The sequence below is a fragment of the Mustela putorius genome, unplaced genomic scaffold (assembly GCF_011764305.1).
Source record: "Mustela putorius furo isolate JIRA1106 unplaced genomic scaffold, ASM1176430v1.1 tig00003987_pilon_pilon_pilon, whole genome shotgun sequence".
Classification (NCBI taxonomy): Eukaryota; Metazoa; Chordata; class Mammalia; order Carnivora; family Mustelidae; genus Mustela; species Mustela putorius.
The window spans coordinates 6,788,220-6,803,601 of record NW_025422126.1 but is presented as its reverse complement, the minus strand read 5'-3'; the positions used below and the strand labels follow the sequence as shown (position 1 = coordinate 6,803,601).

Sequence of the window (15,382 nt, the reverse complement as noted above, 5' to 3'; positions counted from 1 at the left end):
ACAGAGCAGTTTATGTTTTTCCTCTGCACCTTGATGCCCATTGTCAATGATGACGATGTTATCAACAGAGCATTCCTTCTACACACCCCGGGTATCTGTCTTTAGTCTTGGGGAAAATGGACCAAGCTTGTGAGGACACCAGGCGTTGGCAGTAAGTAGCAAAATGGAAAAAGCTGTATGTATGATACGATGCTGAGCAGTAAAAATAGAATATGTAATTGTATCAATGATGAAAGCAGCCAAAAAAAAAAAAAATTACACTACCGACACCTGCAGGAAAAGGCAAAGAGAAATGGAAACAGATAACATGTGAGTGGGCGCTCTTCCCGCTTTCTCCTATTTTGGGGGTTTCTGTTGTTATTATATTGTTTGCACAATAAAACCCAATTTAAAATGAAAGAGAAGATGCAAAGACTGAGAAAATATGAGTCCCTGGGGTGGGCCCACGGCTATACCAAGCCTTCTAAGCCATTTTTCTGGCAGCACTCCTAAAAGAAGGAGCTGGCTTCTTTTGGACAAAGGAGAGAAGGAGAGCAACTTAGTGTGTGACTCATGGCAAGGGGCTTTGGGTATTTGCCATCACGCTCTAGGTGTTGGTGTCATTGCTACATCTCAGGTGGAGCTTTCCCCTGAGCTGGGAAGGGTAGCTGTGACCAGTACTCTCCAGCCCCAGCCTCTTTGCCTCTGATGGTTGTTGTGGTTCCTGGTTCCTTTGGAGTGGGCTCTCCTGCTTGGGGGTTAGGTTCCACCTTGCTGGAGGAAGGGCTAGCATGAGATTTTCCTGATGGAGGGACAGAGGCCAAGGTGTCCCCAGCCAGCAAAAAGAGCAGTTGAGGTAGCAACATCCATGACTGGGTTTCAGAGCTGGAGCCCAGTGATTTTTCTTTTGTTCCTGCTCACACCCCATACCTCACTTGATTTCACTGTGACCTCTAGACCACCAATCCTTTGATAATTTTGTGCATTTGCCCGTGCTGTGCTCTTAGTCTGGAGTGCCCTTTCTTATGCTTCCTGCCAGAGCCAAACAGTGCCCATCCTTTCATACCACTTCCTTGATGAAACTTTCCCCAATTTCCTTTTGGGGAATGAATTGTTCCCTCTCTGGCTCCCACAGAGCTTGATTTGTATCTTTCCTATGGCAATTGTATTTTTCTGTAGTGTGTTATACTTAATCATGTCCATGTCTGTTTCTCCCGCTAAATGGTGAGCCTCTGAAGATGGCCAAGGAACTTGTCTTATCCAACTCTGACTGCTTACACAGTGTGACCAACCTCTGGCATATGGTAAGTACTCAGTCGATGTGTGGAATGATATTAAATGACAATGGCTGGGCTCTCTGGGAAAGCTGTTGAGATGGTAGGCAGATGACCAGTTTTTTTTTTGTTTGTTTTTTGTTTTTTAAGATTTTATTTGACAGAAATCACAAGTAGGCAGGAGAGAGGGAGAAGCAGACTCCCTGCTGAGCAGAGAGCCCGATGCAGGGCTCAATCCCACGACCCTGAGATCATGACCTGAGCCGAAGGCAGAGACTTAACCCTCTGAGCCATCCAGGCGCCCCGACCAGTTGGTTTTATATCCATTTCTCTCCTGTGCATTTTGAAAGGGGCAGGAAGAGGAAGAGAATTAAAGCTATCTGTGGATCCATATTCCAGAGATTTCGGCCAGGGATCCTGAGAGGGGGTGATAATATGTATAATAGCTAACATGTGCAGAGACACTTACTTATGTATACTTTCACATCCATTAGCTCTGCTGGGTCTCACCAGGACTCTAGGAAGTAGGCTGGGTGGCAGCATTTGGCTTGTCCCAATGCTACAGTCGCAAAAACCAAACTCAGAAAAACAAAGTGATTTGCTCAAGATTCCATCAACTCAAAGTTGAGCTGGGACTCAAACCCAGATCTGTTGACTCCATATCACACTCTTGATATTGTAGAAGTAACAAGGACAGAGGCTCTCCTCCTCCTGATAAACATTTGCAGAAGGAAATCCATGACTTAAGCATTAGTAAAGTGCATGTTTATCTGCTTATCTAGGGGTTTAGCTCCTCAAGGGTAAGGACCACACCTACTCCTTTATTCCCAACTCCCACTCCCCTGCAAAGACTCAGGTCTTTGGCAAAACCCACACTTTTTTTTTTTTTTTTTAAAGATCTTATTTATTTATTTGACACAGAGAGAGAGAGAGAGATCACAACTAGGCAGGTGGGGGATTGGTGGGGGGTGGGGGAGCAGGCTCCCTGCTGAGCAGAGAGCCTGATGCTGGGCTCAATCCCAGGACTCTGAGATCATGACCTGAGCCAAAGGCAGAGGCTTAACCCACTGAGACACCCAGGTGCCCCAAACCCCACACTTTGCTGAGTCTTGGCTCCCACGTCTGTCCAACAAAGACGCTGAGCTCGAAATTTAAATCGGGTCACACTCCCACCAGTGCCCAGTGCAGAGCCTGGCTCACAGCGCCCACCCCCTTCCCCACGGACGACTCCCAGCTCCAACACTAGAGGCCTCCAGGACTCCAGCTGACATGATGGCGTGTGTACCCAGCATGTTGCAGCCTCTTCCCAGGCTGGCTGCGGAAACGGCGCCTCCTCCAGACAGCGGGGCTGCCGCACTCACACAGATCAAGTTGGGAACCTCGTTAGTCATGTCAGATGACATAGTTAACACTTGGGGCCAGCACAGCCAGTTCATCAAAAGCTCCTCTGTGCCTGGCTCCATCGCTGCGGCCGAGGAACTACTGTATGTGCCGCAGGCAGCACATCAGAAGGGCAGCGCCAGAAGGCTTCCAAATTGGTCTTGATTAATTGCATAGACATGTCTTTAATTGGTGCCAGGGTAGCAGCCAGAGAACTTATGGGAAAGCAGGATGTTATGCTTTCATTCCCTGAAGTCCCATAAAGCCGTGAAAGATGAGGAACCGAATCACTGCTCGTTGAAAATTTATTGACCGTGCAGACCCAGAAAACACAAATAACTATCTGAATCGAAACCTAACCTCATTTTCCCAACTCAGTGGAAGCCAGGCATGTTCCTCTCTGCACCCCGGCCTGCCTGCTGAGATGTATAACTGAGCAAAAGGTGTGATTTCTAAGAAATGAGTGCTTGAGTACAGAGACAGCACTCTTGGCTCTCCCAGATGGGCACAGAGGCATCTGGAAGGGCCCCTCCCCTCGGAAATGTCACTCTCTCCAGCTCATTATGGTCCTGTAAATTGATATTAGAGGCTGGTTCACTTTGGGTGAAACATTCATTATACATTCATTATTTTCCACCTCTTGGAGATTTAAGATACACGGACTGAGTAGGTCCTAAATACAAAACACTGTGTTGGTATCAGGAGGAATGTACAAGGGAGTGAAATACAGACCCTTGTGTCAAGGAAATGGTTATCTAGAAGAAAAGAGAGGGCAGGTCCACAGATGAACTAATACATGGTAAGACCATCACATAGAAGGTGAAGCTTTGGGATTTGGCACCAAGAGGACTTGGGTTTGACTTCTAGCTCTGATTCTTATTACTGAGCCACCTCAGAAGTCACTTGGGGGGGTGCCTGGGTGGCTCCATCAGTTAAGTGTCTGCTTTGACTCAGGTCGAGATCTCAGAGTCTTGGGATTGAGCCCCATGTCAAGGTCCCTGCTTGGTGGGGAGCCTGCTTCTTCCTCTGCCTCTGCCTGTGGCTTCCCCTGCTTGTGTTCTCTCTCAAATAAACAAAATTAAAAAAAAAAAAGTCACTTTCATTTTCTGAGTTTTACTACAAAATAGGATAATAACACTTATTGCCTGTGGTAGTCACGAGCCTTGTAAAAGCAGAGATGAAAGTCCCCAGCACAGGGCCTGGCACTGATCGATAAGTGGTTGTTAATTCTGAGTGTTGCCAGAGAGGTTCTGATAGAGAACCGTGTGAGAGCTCATTTATTCGAGGAACAAATGAATGTTTCCTGATTATAGACTCTGTGCCAGGCTCCATGCTAGGCATTAGGAGTTTAGATAGGAATTTCTGCCCTTGATAAGACTGAGGTCCACGGGGGAGTAGCAATGCTGTAGTATGGAAGGAATGGCAAATTGTTACAGGTAGGCTGACAGAAGCGTACTCACTGACAATTGGAAGAAAGGGAGACAGTTACTCTGACCTGGGGAAGTCAGGATATGTTTGCCTAAACAAGTGATGCTTGAGCCAAGTCCTAAAAGATAAAAGATTTTCATTTGCAAGATGAAGCAAGAGAAAGCATTTTATACACAATGCCAGTTTCTCTCTTTTTATTCCTAGAGTAAGCAAAGGTTTCCCCCTTTGCTGTTAGATCAGCACCTTCCTTCCTTCCTTCCTTTCTTCCTTTTCTTCTTTCTTTCTTTTTGAACGATTTTATTTATTTGACAGAGAGAGACAGCCAGAGAGGGAACATAAGCAGAGGGAGTGGGAGAGGGAGAAGCAGGCTTCCCACAGAGCAGGGAGCCTGATACCAGGCTAGAACCCACCACCCTGGGATCATGACCTGAGCCCAAGGCAGACACTTAACGACTAAGCCACCCAGGCACCCAGAGCTGCTTTCTTTGTATGGAAAGTTCTTCCCTTAGATATTCCCAAAGCTGCCTCCTTCTTGACCTGATATTTTCTTATTTGTTCCTTTGTTTATTTTATGTCTCCCCCACTAGAATGACAGGTCCATGAGAACAGGAGATCTTGGCTGTCTTTTTCTCCACTCTATTACAACATCTAGAACGTTGACTGGCACAATGTAGGTGTTGAATATATGTTAGTTGCATGAATAAACAAACAAAAGGAAACACAGGAGGGCATATATTGCAATCGAGGAACTAGAAGCACCATGTAGGGTGAACAGCGGGCACTGACTTTTTCTTCTCATTAAGCTCAACAATCAGTTACACCTGAAGCACAGCCCAGAGGAACTCAGGTGGGAAGTGATAGAAGGAGGTGGCCCCTGAGCTGGGCCCTGAAGGCAGAGAGGGATGACAACAGTAGGGAATGTTGGAAAAGGGATTGGCAGGATTAAATGAGATAATTTACAAATCCTTTCCAAACTTGGAGCTTCTAAGGATTTCTTACCAACTTATCATCTCTTGCCACCCTTCCTGGTCCCTTCACCTTCATCCCCCCCTTTCCACTCCACCCTGTCTGGAGGCTTTAAGGGCACCTGACACACCATTTCCTGCCAATGTAAATCATAGGCTGATGTGTGATGCTCATTCTCGGTTTTTACCATCCCCCAGGTGGAGATGGTCCCATAACTCAGGGTGGAGGCCACAAGCAGAGCCAGCCTTTCCATGGGGTGGCAAACAAGGGGGAACTGTTTACCCACCAGCACCTTCCTGGCCCTGCTCCCAGATAATTTTATGTCCTCTGGTCCTGGATCTGTTCCTTACTTGGATGCACCTCAGTTCACTTGCTCGAGCACTGATGTGTGACTATTTAACTGCTGTTGCTTCCTGTCCCAGGGATCCTGGGCTTCAGGGAGCATGGGAAAGAGACAAGAAAGAGAGCTTTATACAAGGTAAGCTTTGACCATAATAATAACGGCCAAAAACTAGCTGACACTTACAGAGTGCTTAACAATTTACAAAGCCCTAGAGAACTCCTATTCATCCTTCAAGACCCTGTACAAATGTTACCTCTTTTCACCAACCTTCAACTCTCCCAGGCCGAGCTAATCCTTCCCTCCACACTTTGTAAAACCTCCATTATACCCCTAGCTACCTTGTAATAAATTTATTTGTGTACATGTCTCATTTCCTCCATTAAACCATCAGCTCCTCAGGGGCAGATCTCTTCTCTCCTAGTAAAACCCACTTCTTTTCTTTCTTAAAAAGTAATTTTCATTATACATATTGTTCTAATTATAAAATTAGTACTTGTAGTTACAGTGATCAAAAATTATATATAATGAAGAAAATTTAAGGGTACCTGGGTAGCCCAGTTGGTTGGGTGTCCGATCCTGGTCTCGGCTCAGGTCTTAATCTCAGGGTTGGGAGTTCAAGCCCCATGTTGAGCTCCACACTGGGTATGTAATCTACTTAAAAAAAAAAAAAGTTATCAGTGCTTTTATCTGGGTGATGAAATTATAGGTGACTTCGATTTTTTTTTTTAAGGAGGATCCACACCCAGTGGAACCAATGTGGGGCTTGAGCCCACAATCCTGACATCAAGACCTGAGCTGAGATCAAGAGTTGGACACCCAAGAACTGAGCCACCCAGGTGCTCCAGCACTGGTAACATTTTGAGTGTATCTTAGGTATACCTTGAGCCTTTTTTTTTTCTTTTTTAGCATATAGAAAGTAAAAAATGGGTCTAGTCTATATAATGCACGTAGTTTTAGTCCTATTTTATCACCCTATTCTATTGTGGACATACTTTGACTACACCATTGACTACTCTTCAAAAATATCACTTTAAATGACTGCTTATTTCATTTAATGAATATACCACAATTTACCTGACCATTTCCCCATTGTGGGACATTTGGGTTAGTTGCTTCTTTTTACTATTTTGGAAATAAAATGAATAGCTATATATGTAAATCTTTGTCTGTTTCTTCGACTCTTTTCCTAAGAAGGATTCCTAGAAAGGGAATTTCTAGGTCAACTCTCTCGATGCTTCACGCCAAATTACTCTGAAAAAGTGATACCATTTATAATTTCACCAGTACATGAGTGGGCCCATGTCCCAGTGTCCTGACCTGCATTAAGTATTATCCCACTGGTATCTTTACCAAGTTCAGTGATCTTCTCACAATGCTCTCAAAATGAGTAATTTTTCTTTTTCTTTGGATTAATTAATTAAAAAAATATTTTATTTATTTATTTGACAGAGACAGAGCCCAACCAGGGAGAGCAGCAGGCAGAGGGAGAAGCAGTCTCCCCACTGAGCAAGGAGCTCTATGTGAGACTCGATCCCAGGACCCTGGGATCATGACCTGAACCAAAGGTGGACCTCATGAGCCACCCGGGCTCCCGTGAGTAATTTTTCTTAAACACAGCAGAAAGTACACAGCCAAACTCAGAGTTGTCTTCTTCTGAGATATCAACCCGGGAGGGTATATTTATTGCAACAGTGCTTCAGCTACTGTAAACATTTCTGTAATTCGATTTGAAAATTTGCCTGGGAAGCAGATCACTTGGACTTTTGTATCTAAATTGTACAATTCTGTCATTGGAGAATGATTTTTTACTTTTTGGTAATACTCATAAGTCATTTGGAGCTTCTGCTAAATGAGATGAGGAGCTGCAGCTGGACTTAGGGTAGGAAACTAGGTATAATTGACAGTAATGATGAAGGTCTTTTCATGACTTGCAAAGAGGCGTCCCACAGGAATGCTGGGCAGTGGGGGCATCATTGGCTTCAGTGCTGAGCCTCCCAGTGTGACTGTTCCAAAGTGGCTGCACGTAGGGGAGGCATGGGGTAGCATGTGCAATTATGGAACCCTTCTTGTGACTTCATGGTTACTCTGTGTACAGCCCCGGGGTTAGGCACCAACTTATTTTGGAGCCGATCCCTTTCCGCCTTTTCTTTTCATCAAGCCCACTTGGGCCTGATAGGTCTCCAACACCAAGAGCTTAACGGCCAGGTCAGTGAGAGGGAGCACACGGCATGGCAATGGAAAGAGCCCTCAGAATGAGGTCAGAAAGAACTGGGTCGGAGGCCTGGCTCTGCCTATTACCAGCCGTGTTAGCTCTCATTGTAACAGAACTTACTTCACAGGATTGTTAGGAGAAATGGAGAACACATAAAACCACATAGAGACAGAGACGCAGATAGGAAGACAGATGGACAGGCATACACAGAGGTGTATAAAACATGTGTTGAGCACTTTTCCTCTGCCAAGTACTGTGTTTTATTTTTTTAAAGATTTTATTTTATTTATTTGAGAGAGAGTGAGAGAGAGAGAAAAGGAGCAAGAGGAGGGGCAGAAGGAGAGGAAAAAAACAGAGTCCCCGCTGAGCAGGGAGCCCGGTGGATGGTAGAGTTAGATCCCAGGATTCCAGGGTCATGGCCCTAGTGGAAGGCAGACTCTGACCTGACTAAGCCACCCAGGCACCAAGTATTGTGTTCTATATGCAGGCAGCACATCCTGTCATTGGCCATCCAGAAACCATTTCTCATATACTACCTCCCACTGCCTCTCTCTTGCTGTTAGGGGTGGTCGTGAGGCCTGGTTCTGGCCAATGAGATTTAGGTAACACTCGGCTGGGAGTTATTGGGGGAGCTTTTGCTTTCCTGATGAAACAGGACTGCTGAGTCTGAACTGTCTACTCACCCTCATGGTGAGTGGCTTCCTGCCTTGAACTTGGAGGTGAAGGCTATGCACTGAAGTCATCTTGTAATCAAGATGGAAAGTACAAAGGAGCACCTCTGGAATTCTTTTTTTTTTTTTTTTAAAGATTTTATTTATTTATTTGACAGTAGATGGAGAGGCAGGGAGAGATTGAGAGAGAGAGAGGGAAGCAGGCTCCTTGCTCAGCGGAGAGCCCGATGCGGGACTCGATCCGAAGACCCTGAGATCATGACCTGAGCCGAAGGCAGTGGCTTAACCCACTGAGCCACCCAGGCGCTCCTGGAATTCTTGATATGTCAGAAAATACCTCTTTGTTCAAGTCATTGCTCATTATCATGACTTGCAGCTGGAAATACTCAATGCACATCCACAAAAAGTGTTCATACATAATAGATGCTCAGTAAAGGGTTTCTATTTACACTCTTATTTACATACAGTTCCTCCCTCTAAAGAACTAATGATATTAATGATGATTATTGCATATGTATGCAGTACTTGGCTATTTTCAGAAGATTTTCACATCCATTTTTTTTTAAAGATTTTATTTATTTATTTGACAGAGAGAGATCACAAATAGGCAGAGAGGCAGGCAGAGAGAGAGAGGGAAGCAGGCTCCCTGCTGAGCAGAGAGCCCGATGTGGGACTCGATCCCAGGACCCTGAGATCATGACCTGAGCCAAAGGCAGCGGCTTAACCCACTGAGCCACCCAGGTGCCCTCACATCCATATTTTAAAAAAGATTTTATTTATTTGACAGACAGAGATCACAAGTAGGCAGAGAGGCAGGCAGAGAGAGAGGTGGAGGAAGCAGGCTCCCGGCTGAGCAGAGAGCCCGATATAGGGCCCGATCCCAGGACCCTGGGATCACGACCCGAGCCGAAAGCAAAGGCTTTAACCCACTGAGCCACCCGGGTGCCCCATCACATCCATTTTTTTTTTTTAAACTAATCCTCACAATCTGCAAGGAAGGCAAATTTTTATCCTAAAGACTCTTTTCAATTGCAAAAGGATATATCAAATTATTCTAGTATGGCTTATATGTTACATATTGACTTTTCTCTCCTCTCCTTTTCTTCTTCCTTCTTTGCTCCCTTCCTCCCTTCCTCCTTTTCCCCCCTTCTCCCTCCCTACTTTCTTTCCTTTCTTCCTTCCTCCTTCTCTCCTTTTCTTCCTTCCTTCCTTCCTGCCTGCCTACCTGCCAGTCCTGGGCCTGTTTTTCTCAGACCTATTCCCTAGCCATCTCCTGCTCTTTCTGTTCTGTGACACAGCAAGGTAGAGCCACTTAGCCTGTGAATCCAGGCTCCAGAACATCTGGTTTCCAGCTGTTTGGCCAAAGAGAGGTACTACCCAGAGACTGGGAGTAGGTTTATGAGGATGTTTCTTCTCTTCCCCATCTGCCTCAGGTAGCATCTCTGGCTCCTCATCATCCATGGCTCCTGCTACCACAAACAGGCCTGCTAGTATTCACATTTCTTATCACCTGGCTCCTGGGCCCTGATGTCACTGCTCCCTACCCTGCTCCTTTGCCTTATGGGGGGGCAGTGGTTTCCTGCTCTTGCTAATTTCTGGATGCCTCTCTGTCTCCTATCCCCTCACCTGTGCAACCAGTCTCTTTGAGGCCACTCTACTCTACAGACTTGAAGTACCTCCTTTCTCTTCAGACCTGAACCGATCTCCATCAATCCACCACAGCTTTGCAGTGCACCCACTCAGGGCCTCAGTGCCAGAAGCACAGGGAAAGAGGGGCTCCCAGGCTAGGCAGCTAAGTGAAAAGTCTCACAGTATGCCAGCCTCTGCTGAGACATCCCCCAAACCCAGCAGAACTTACAGGTATTACAGATTACCAGCAGAACTTACAGCCATGACCTGGGCTTCCTCCTGCCTCCAGAATCAAGCCAAAAACAATGTGCAGGAGCCTTGTAAGTCCCCTTCGCTGTCTATTGCATAGGCACACTTGAGGATGCTTCTGGATGGTGTGGAAGATATTTTACCCCCTCCCAGCCAAATGCTCCTACCAGTGGCTCTCAGGTTTAAGACAGCCCAGCTTCCACAGCTTGCTTTTGACTTCCTCCTCTTCTCTCCCAAACAGCCTTACCTAGGAAGCAGGAGGAATCTTATCCAGAGTATTTGCTTCAGCAAAATGCCATGGGAGAATTGCCCATAAAGGCTAACAATGGAGAGATGCCAGAGGTACCAAGCTACCTTTGAGATGACTAGGTATCTTACATGGGATTAGTGGGCAGACAAAAAAACAAAACAAAACAAAACAAAAAAACCATTTCCCCACTTAAAATTTTAAGGCTTTGGCAATTTAAACAAGCGTTCTGAGCCTCACTTTTCTTATCTACACAATGGAAACAATAAATGTCTTCCTCACAGAATTATTATTTCTGATCTGGCAACTTCCAGAAACAGGACCAACTCTGCTAATAGAGATAGGTTCCCATTCCACCCCCTACTACAGGCACATAGAGATGCTGGGTGAACTTTAACAGAAATGTTTTATTTTACCACCAAATTTGAAAAATGTAAAGAAATCCCCAGATGTCAGAAACGAAAAGGCAAACCCAGAACAGGGTACAGGTGACGTGCCTTAGCAGCACACAGGGATTTCACACTTAGCTATGGATCCTGAGAGCTGCAGGCTGGGGTTCCACCGCACACCAAGAAGGAGATGGGGCTTCAGTCCCAGCCAGGTGAGGAAGCTGGAACGGAACCCCCTACATAAAGCCCGGACATTGGAAGCTCCGCCCCCATCTGCACAAAGGAAACTGGGAAAACCGTGCCCCAGTCTTTTTTTTTTTTTTTTTTTTAAGATTTTATTTATTTATTTGACAGACAGAGATCACAAGTAGGCAGAGGCACAGGCAGAGAGAGAGGAGGAAGCAGGCTCCCTGCTGAGCAGAGAGCCCCAATGTGCTGCTGGATCCCAGGACCCTGAGATCATGACCTGAGCTGAAGGCAGAGGCTTAACCCACTGAGCCACCCAGGCACCCCCACCGTGCCCCAGTCTTAGTGAAGTTTCAGGAAGCTTTATGTCTGAAGAAGTCTTAGGTGGGGAAAAATGACACTCAGGAGACCTAAAAACACTAACCTCTGCCAAATGCATATGGGGGTCTAAATTTACTTTGCTTGTATGCACAGGCACCAACTGAGATAAATTAACATAAAAATTAGATTAGGGCTGAAGTAAGACCTATTAAAATTCTTAGGTCAGAGCTGAGGTGTATTCAAGATAGCCCCTTAGGGATGCTTAACAATCCAGGGCTTGAGGGATCCACTAGGAAAAACAACTTCTACCAAAGGTGCTCACAAAATGTAAGAAACCACCTGTGGAAGGAAATGACCAAAACGGAGCACTAACAATGCACACAACTAACTAGGTGAAAAAAGGGTAAAGACAGAAACCATCTGAAAGAGACTATGAATTTGGATGATTCAAATAGAGAGAAGGAATAAAGGCATAATAAAAAACCAGAATAGTATGAGAGAAAAGAGTTGGGAGATTTGAAAAAAGATCCACACAGAACTTCCAGAAATGAAAAACAACCCCTGAAATCAAAAACTCAAAGGATGAGTTCAACTACATATTAGATATAACTGAAGAGGGAATTAGAAGACAGATTTGAGGAAATCACCCAAAAATAGAGTAAAGACAGAAAGAGGCAGAAGAGCTGAATGAGAGTTTAAGAGATATGAAGTATAAAAAGAGGAAGTCAAGCATATGCCTAATAGGAGTTCCAGAAAGATTTAATAGAGGGGATAGTAGAAAATCATTATTAAAAGTACTATAGCTATAGTACTATACTATAGCTATTAGTAAGGGTTCTCTAGAGAAACAGAACATATGTGTGTCTGTGTGTGTGTATGTATATATGTATATGTGTATATGAGCACACACACATACACATACAAAGAAATTCATTATAAGGATTGGCTTACACAACTATGGCAGCTGACAAGGCCCAAGATTTGCAGTCAGCAAGCTGGAGACCCATGAGACCAATGGTATAGTTCCAGTGTGAGTTTGAAGGCCCAAGAACCAGGAGAGCCAGTGGTTTAAGTTCCTGTCTGAAAGCCAGCAGGCTCAAGACCCAAGAGAAGCTGATATTACAGTTAGAATCTGGAGGCCAGAAAGGGACAGTATCTCAACACAAACAGCTCGGCAGGAAGAATTCTTTCTTACCTGTTGATTGGTGGGGAAGGGGCAGGGTGTCAGCATTTTTGTTTCAGGCAGACCTGATCGGATGAGGGCCACCCATTGGGGGCGGTGGGGCAGGGCATTCTGCTCTGTGTCCTCCCCAAACACTCTCAGAGACATACACAGAATAAGGTAGGACCAAATATCTGGGTGCCCCCTAGCCCATTCATACCGCAGTGAAACTGCAAAACCACAAGGAAAAGAAAATAAAAGCTCTCAGTGGAAAGGGACAGATTACCAAAAGGGGTGTTAACTGCAATGACGGCAGCCTTCTCATCAGCAACAATGGAAACCAAAAGACAGGAGGATAATATTTTCAAAGTGTGGAAAGAGAATAAATCTCAACACAGAATTCTATACACGGTGAAATTCCTAAGTGAGAGCCAGATTTTCAGACATTTTCAGACAAGCCAAGCCAATGAGTTTACCTCACACAAACTTGCTGAAAAGAGCGTTGGTGGATATACTTCGGTAAGAAAATTCAGTCCAGAAAGAAGTTACAAGGAATGTGATGCAAGTGAGGTGGGGCCACAGCCAGCTCCCATTAGCCCAGAGAGCCGACTGCTAAAATTTTAGCAGTTTTGAGAATTGGTTGTTAAACATGGTCATTATTCAGCATTAGATTATATAAACTTACAATTAAATGAGTTATTTTTTAAAAAGGTTAAAAAATCCTCACAATGCATCACTTCCTAATTATTTGATACAGTGTTGCCATTATCTACATTCTTAAGGTAATTTCTATCTCCCATACCTATACAGTAGAAGGAATATAGAATGGTGTGTTACTGTGCATTTCTTTCCCATCTCCATAATTCAGAGATGTCATGATGGCAATTTGAGTATTTACACCCCAGAGATCAACAAATGCTACAAACCAGAGCTCCCCTTGCCCCTTACCACATAAGAGCTGGTTGTTAAATATCAGCACACCACTGAAAACGAGAAATAAGTTTCCACTCCTAGGTGTATATCCAAGAGAACTGAAAATACATATCCACAAAAATACTTGTACACAAAAGTTCATAGCAGCATTATACATAATAGCTAAAGGGTGGAAACAATTTAAATGTCCATCAACTAATGACTAGTAAATAAAATATGGTTTATCCATACAATGGAATAGTATTCAGGCATTAAAAAAAAATGAAGTACCAATATATGCCCCAACATGGATGAACCTTGAAAACATCAAGCTACTTGAAAGATGCCAGAATGAAAAGCCACATATTACATGATTCAATTTATATGAAACTTCTAGAATAGGCAAATCCACAAGTTTAATGGTTGCTAGGGACTGGGGATAGGAGGGAATGGGGAAGGAATGGGAAGGGACTGGTTATGGATATGGGATTTCTTTTGGGGATGATGGAAATGTTCTAAAATCAGATATTGCTGATGGTTGCACAGTTTTGTGAACATATTAAAAAACTATGGAATTGTACACTTAAAAGGGGTGAATTTCATTGTATGTGAATTATATACCTAGTTTTTTTTTTTTTTAAGATTTTATTTATTTGACAGACAGAGGTCACATGTAGGCAGAGAGACAGGCAGAGAGATAGGGGAGGAAGCAGGCTCCCTGCAGAGGAGAGAGTCCAACGCAGGGCTTGATCCCAGGACCCTGGGACCATGACCGGAGCCAAAGGCAAAGGCTTAACCCCCTGAGCCACCCAGGCACCCCTATACCTAGTTTTAGGATTTATTTATTTTTTAAAAATGAGGTTTTTAAAAAAAGACATTTATTTGAGAGAGAGAGAGAGAGATAGCAAGCGCATGAGCGGGGGAGAGGGAGAAGAAGAGAAGAAGACTACCCGCTAAGCAGGAAGTCCAACATGGGCTCAATCCCAGGATCCCAGGATCATGACCCGAGCCAAAGGCAGATGCATAACTGACCGAGCCACCCAGGCACCCTAAGATTTATTTATTTATTTTAGAGAGAGAGCATGGAGGGTCGGGGTAGGGACAGAGGGACAGGGAGAGAGAAACTCAGGCAGACTCTGTACAGAGCACGGAGCTGGATGTGGAGCTTGATCTCATGATCCTGAGGTCAGACTCAAGTCGAAACCAAGAGTCAGACTATACCACCCAGGTGCCCCATGAAATATATTTCAATAAAGAAAAGGCACCGAAGAAAGATAGACAAAGAAATTAATATGCAGACCTGTAAATCCAAATAAATGTTGACTATTAAATCATCTAATGGGGGGGGGGGTTAAAAGTAAGTTAGGACCAAAAAACTAAAACCCAAATTACTTGGAAGATAGAAGGGGGTAGAGATGAGAACTGAAGAATTCTAAGGATCCTAAAACCTTCATAATGAGCTAGAGGTGGTAATTAACACTGTTAACTCAAGTATGCACATTAATAATGCAAGAACATCCACTGAAGGAACAGAATTAGAATGTATATCTTCAAATCACTCATGAGAATAAAAAGGGAGTAAAGAAAACAACTAAACCAAAGACAGGACAAAAGAATAAAGCAAACACACGGTAGGCAGACACCTAACCAAGGCACCCAGGTGCCCTACAGGCATATACTTAGGGACAAAAGGGATAATTCATCAGGAAGATATGACCCTGAACCTCTCTGTACCAATTGGAAACACCCTCCAAATATATAAGTTTATGAGGAGAAATGGACAAACCCATATACTGAGAATTAATACATCTCCCTCAGCAGCTGATGGAGTAAGCTGATGAAATATTTGTAAGGCTATAGAAGATTTGAAGAGCACAACAGTCAAGCTTTTTCATCTTTCCATACACACACTCCTGGCCTCGAAAGTTCCTTCTCACTATTGCTGCACACTGAGTCAATTGCCAAAATTTGTGGATTCTCACAGTACAGTGGGCTGGTTCTGTGCCAACCCCCTTTCATCCTTAGCTATTTCTT

The 15,382-nt window shown here is 44.3% G+C and overlaps 1 protein-coding gene across 1 annotated transcript in view; it reads right to left on the bottom strand.

Moving 5' to 3' along the window:
* Nucleotides 1-2,303: 2,303 nt before the first annotated feature.
* GVQW3 (GVQW motif containing 3) overlaps nt 2,304-15,382 on the bottom strand; it is a 29,394-nt gene continuing 16,315 nt past the window's right edge. Inside the window, exon 2 of the mRNA XM_045071326.1 lies at nt 2,304-2,972. Within this exon, the coding sequence (XP_044927261.1) occupies nt 2,689-2,972 (284 nt within the window). The 3' untranslated portion in view covers nt 2,304-2,688. The remainder of the gene's footprint in view (nt 2,973-15,382) is intronic.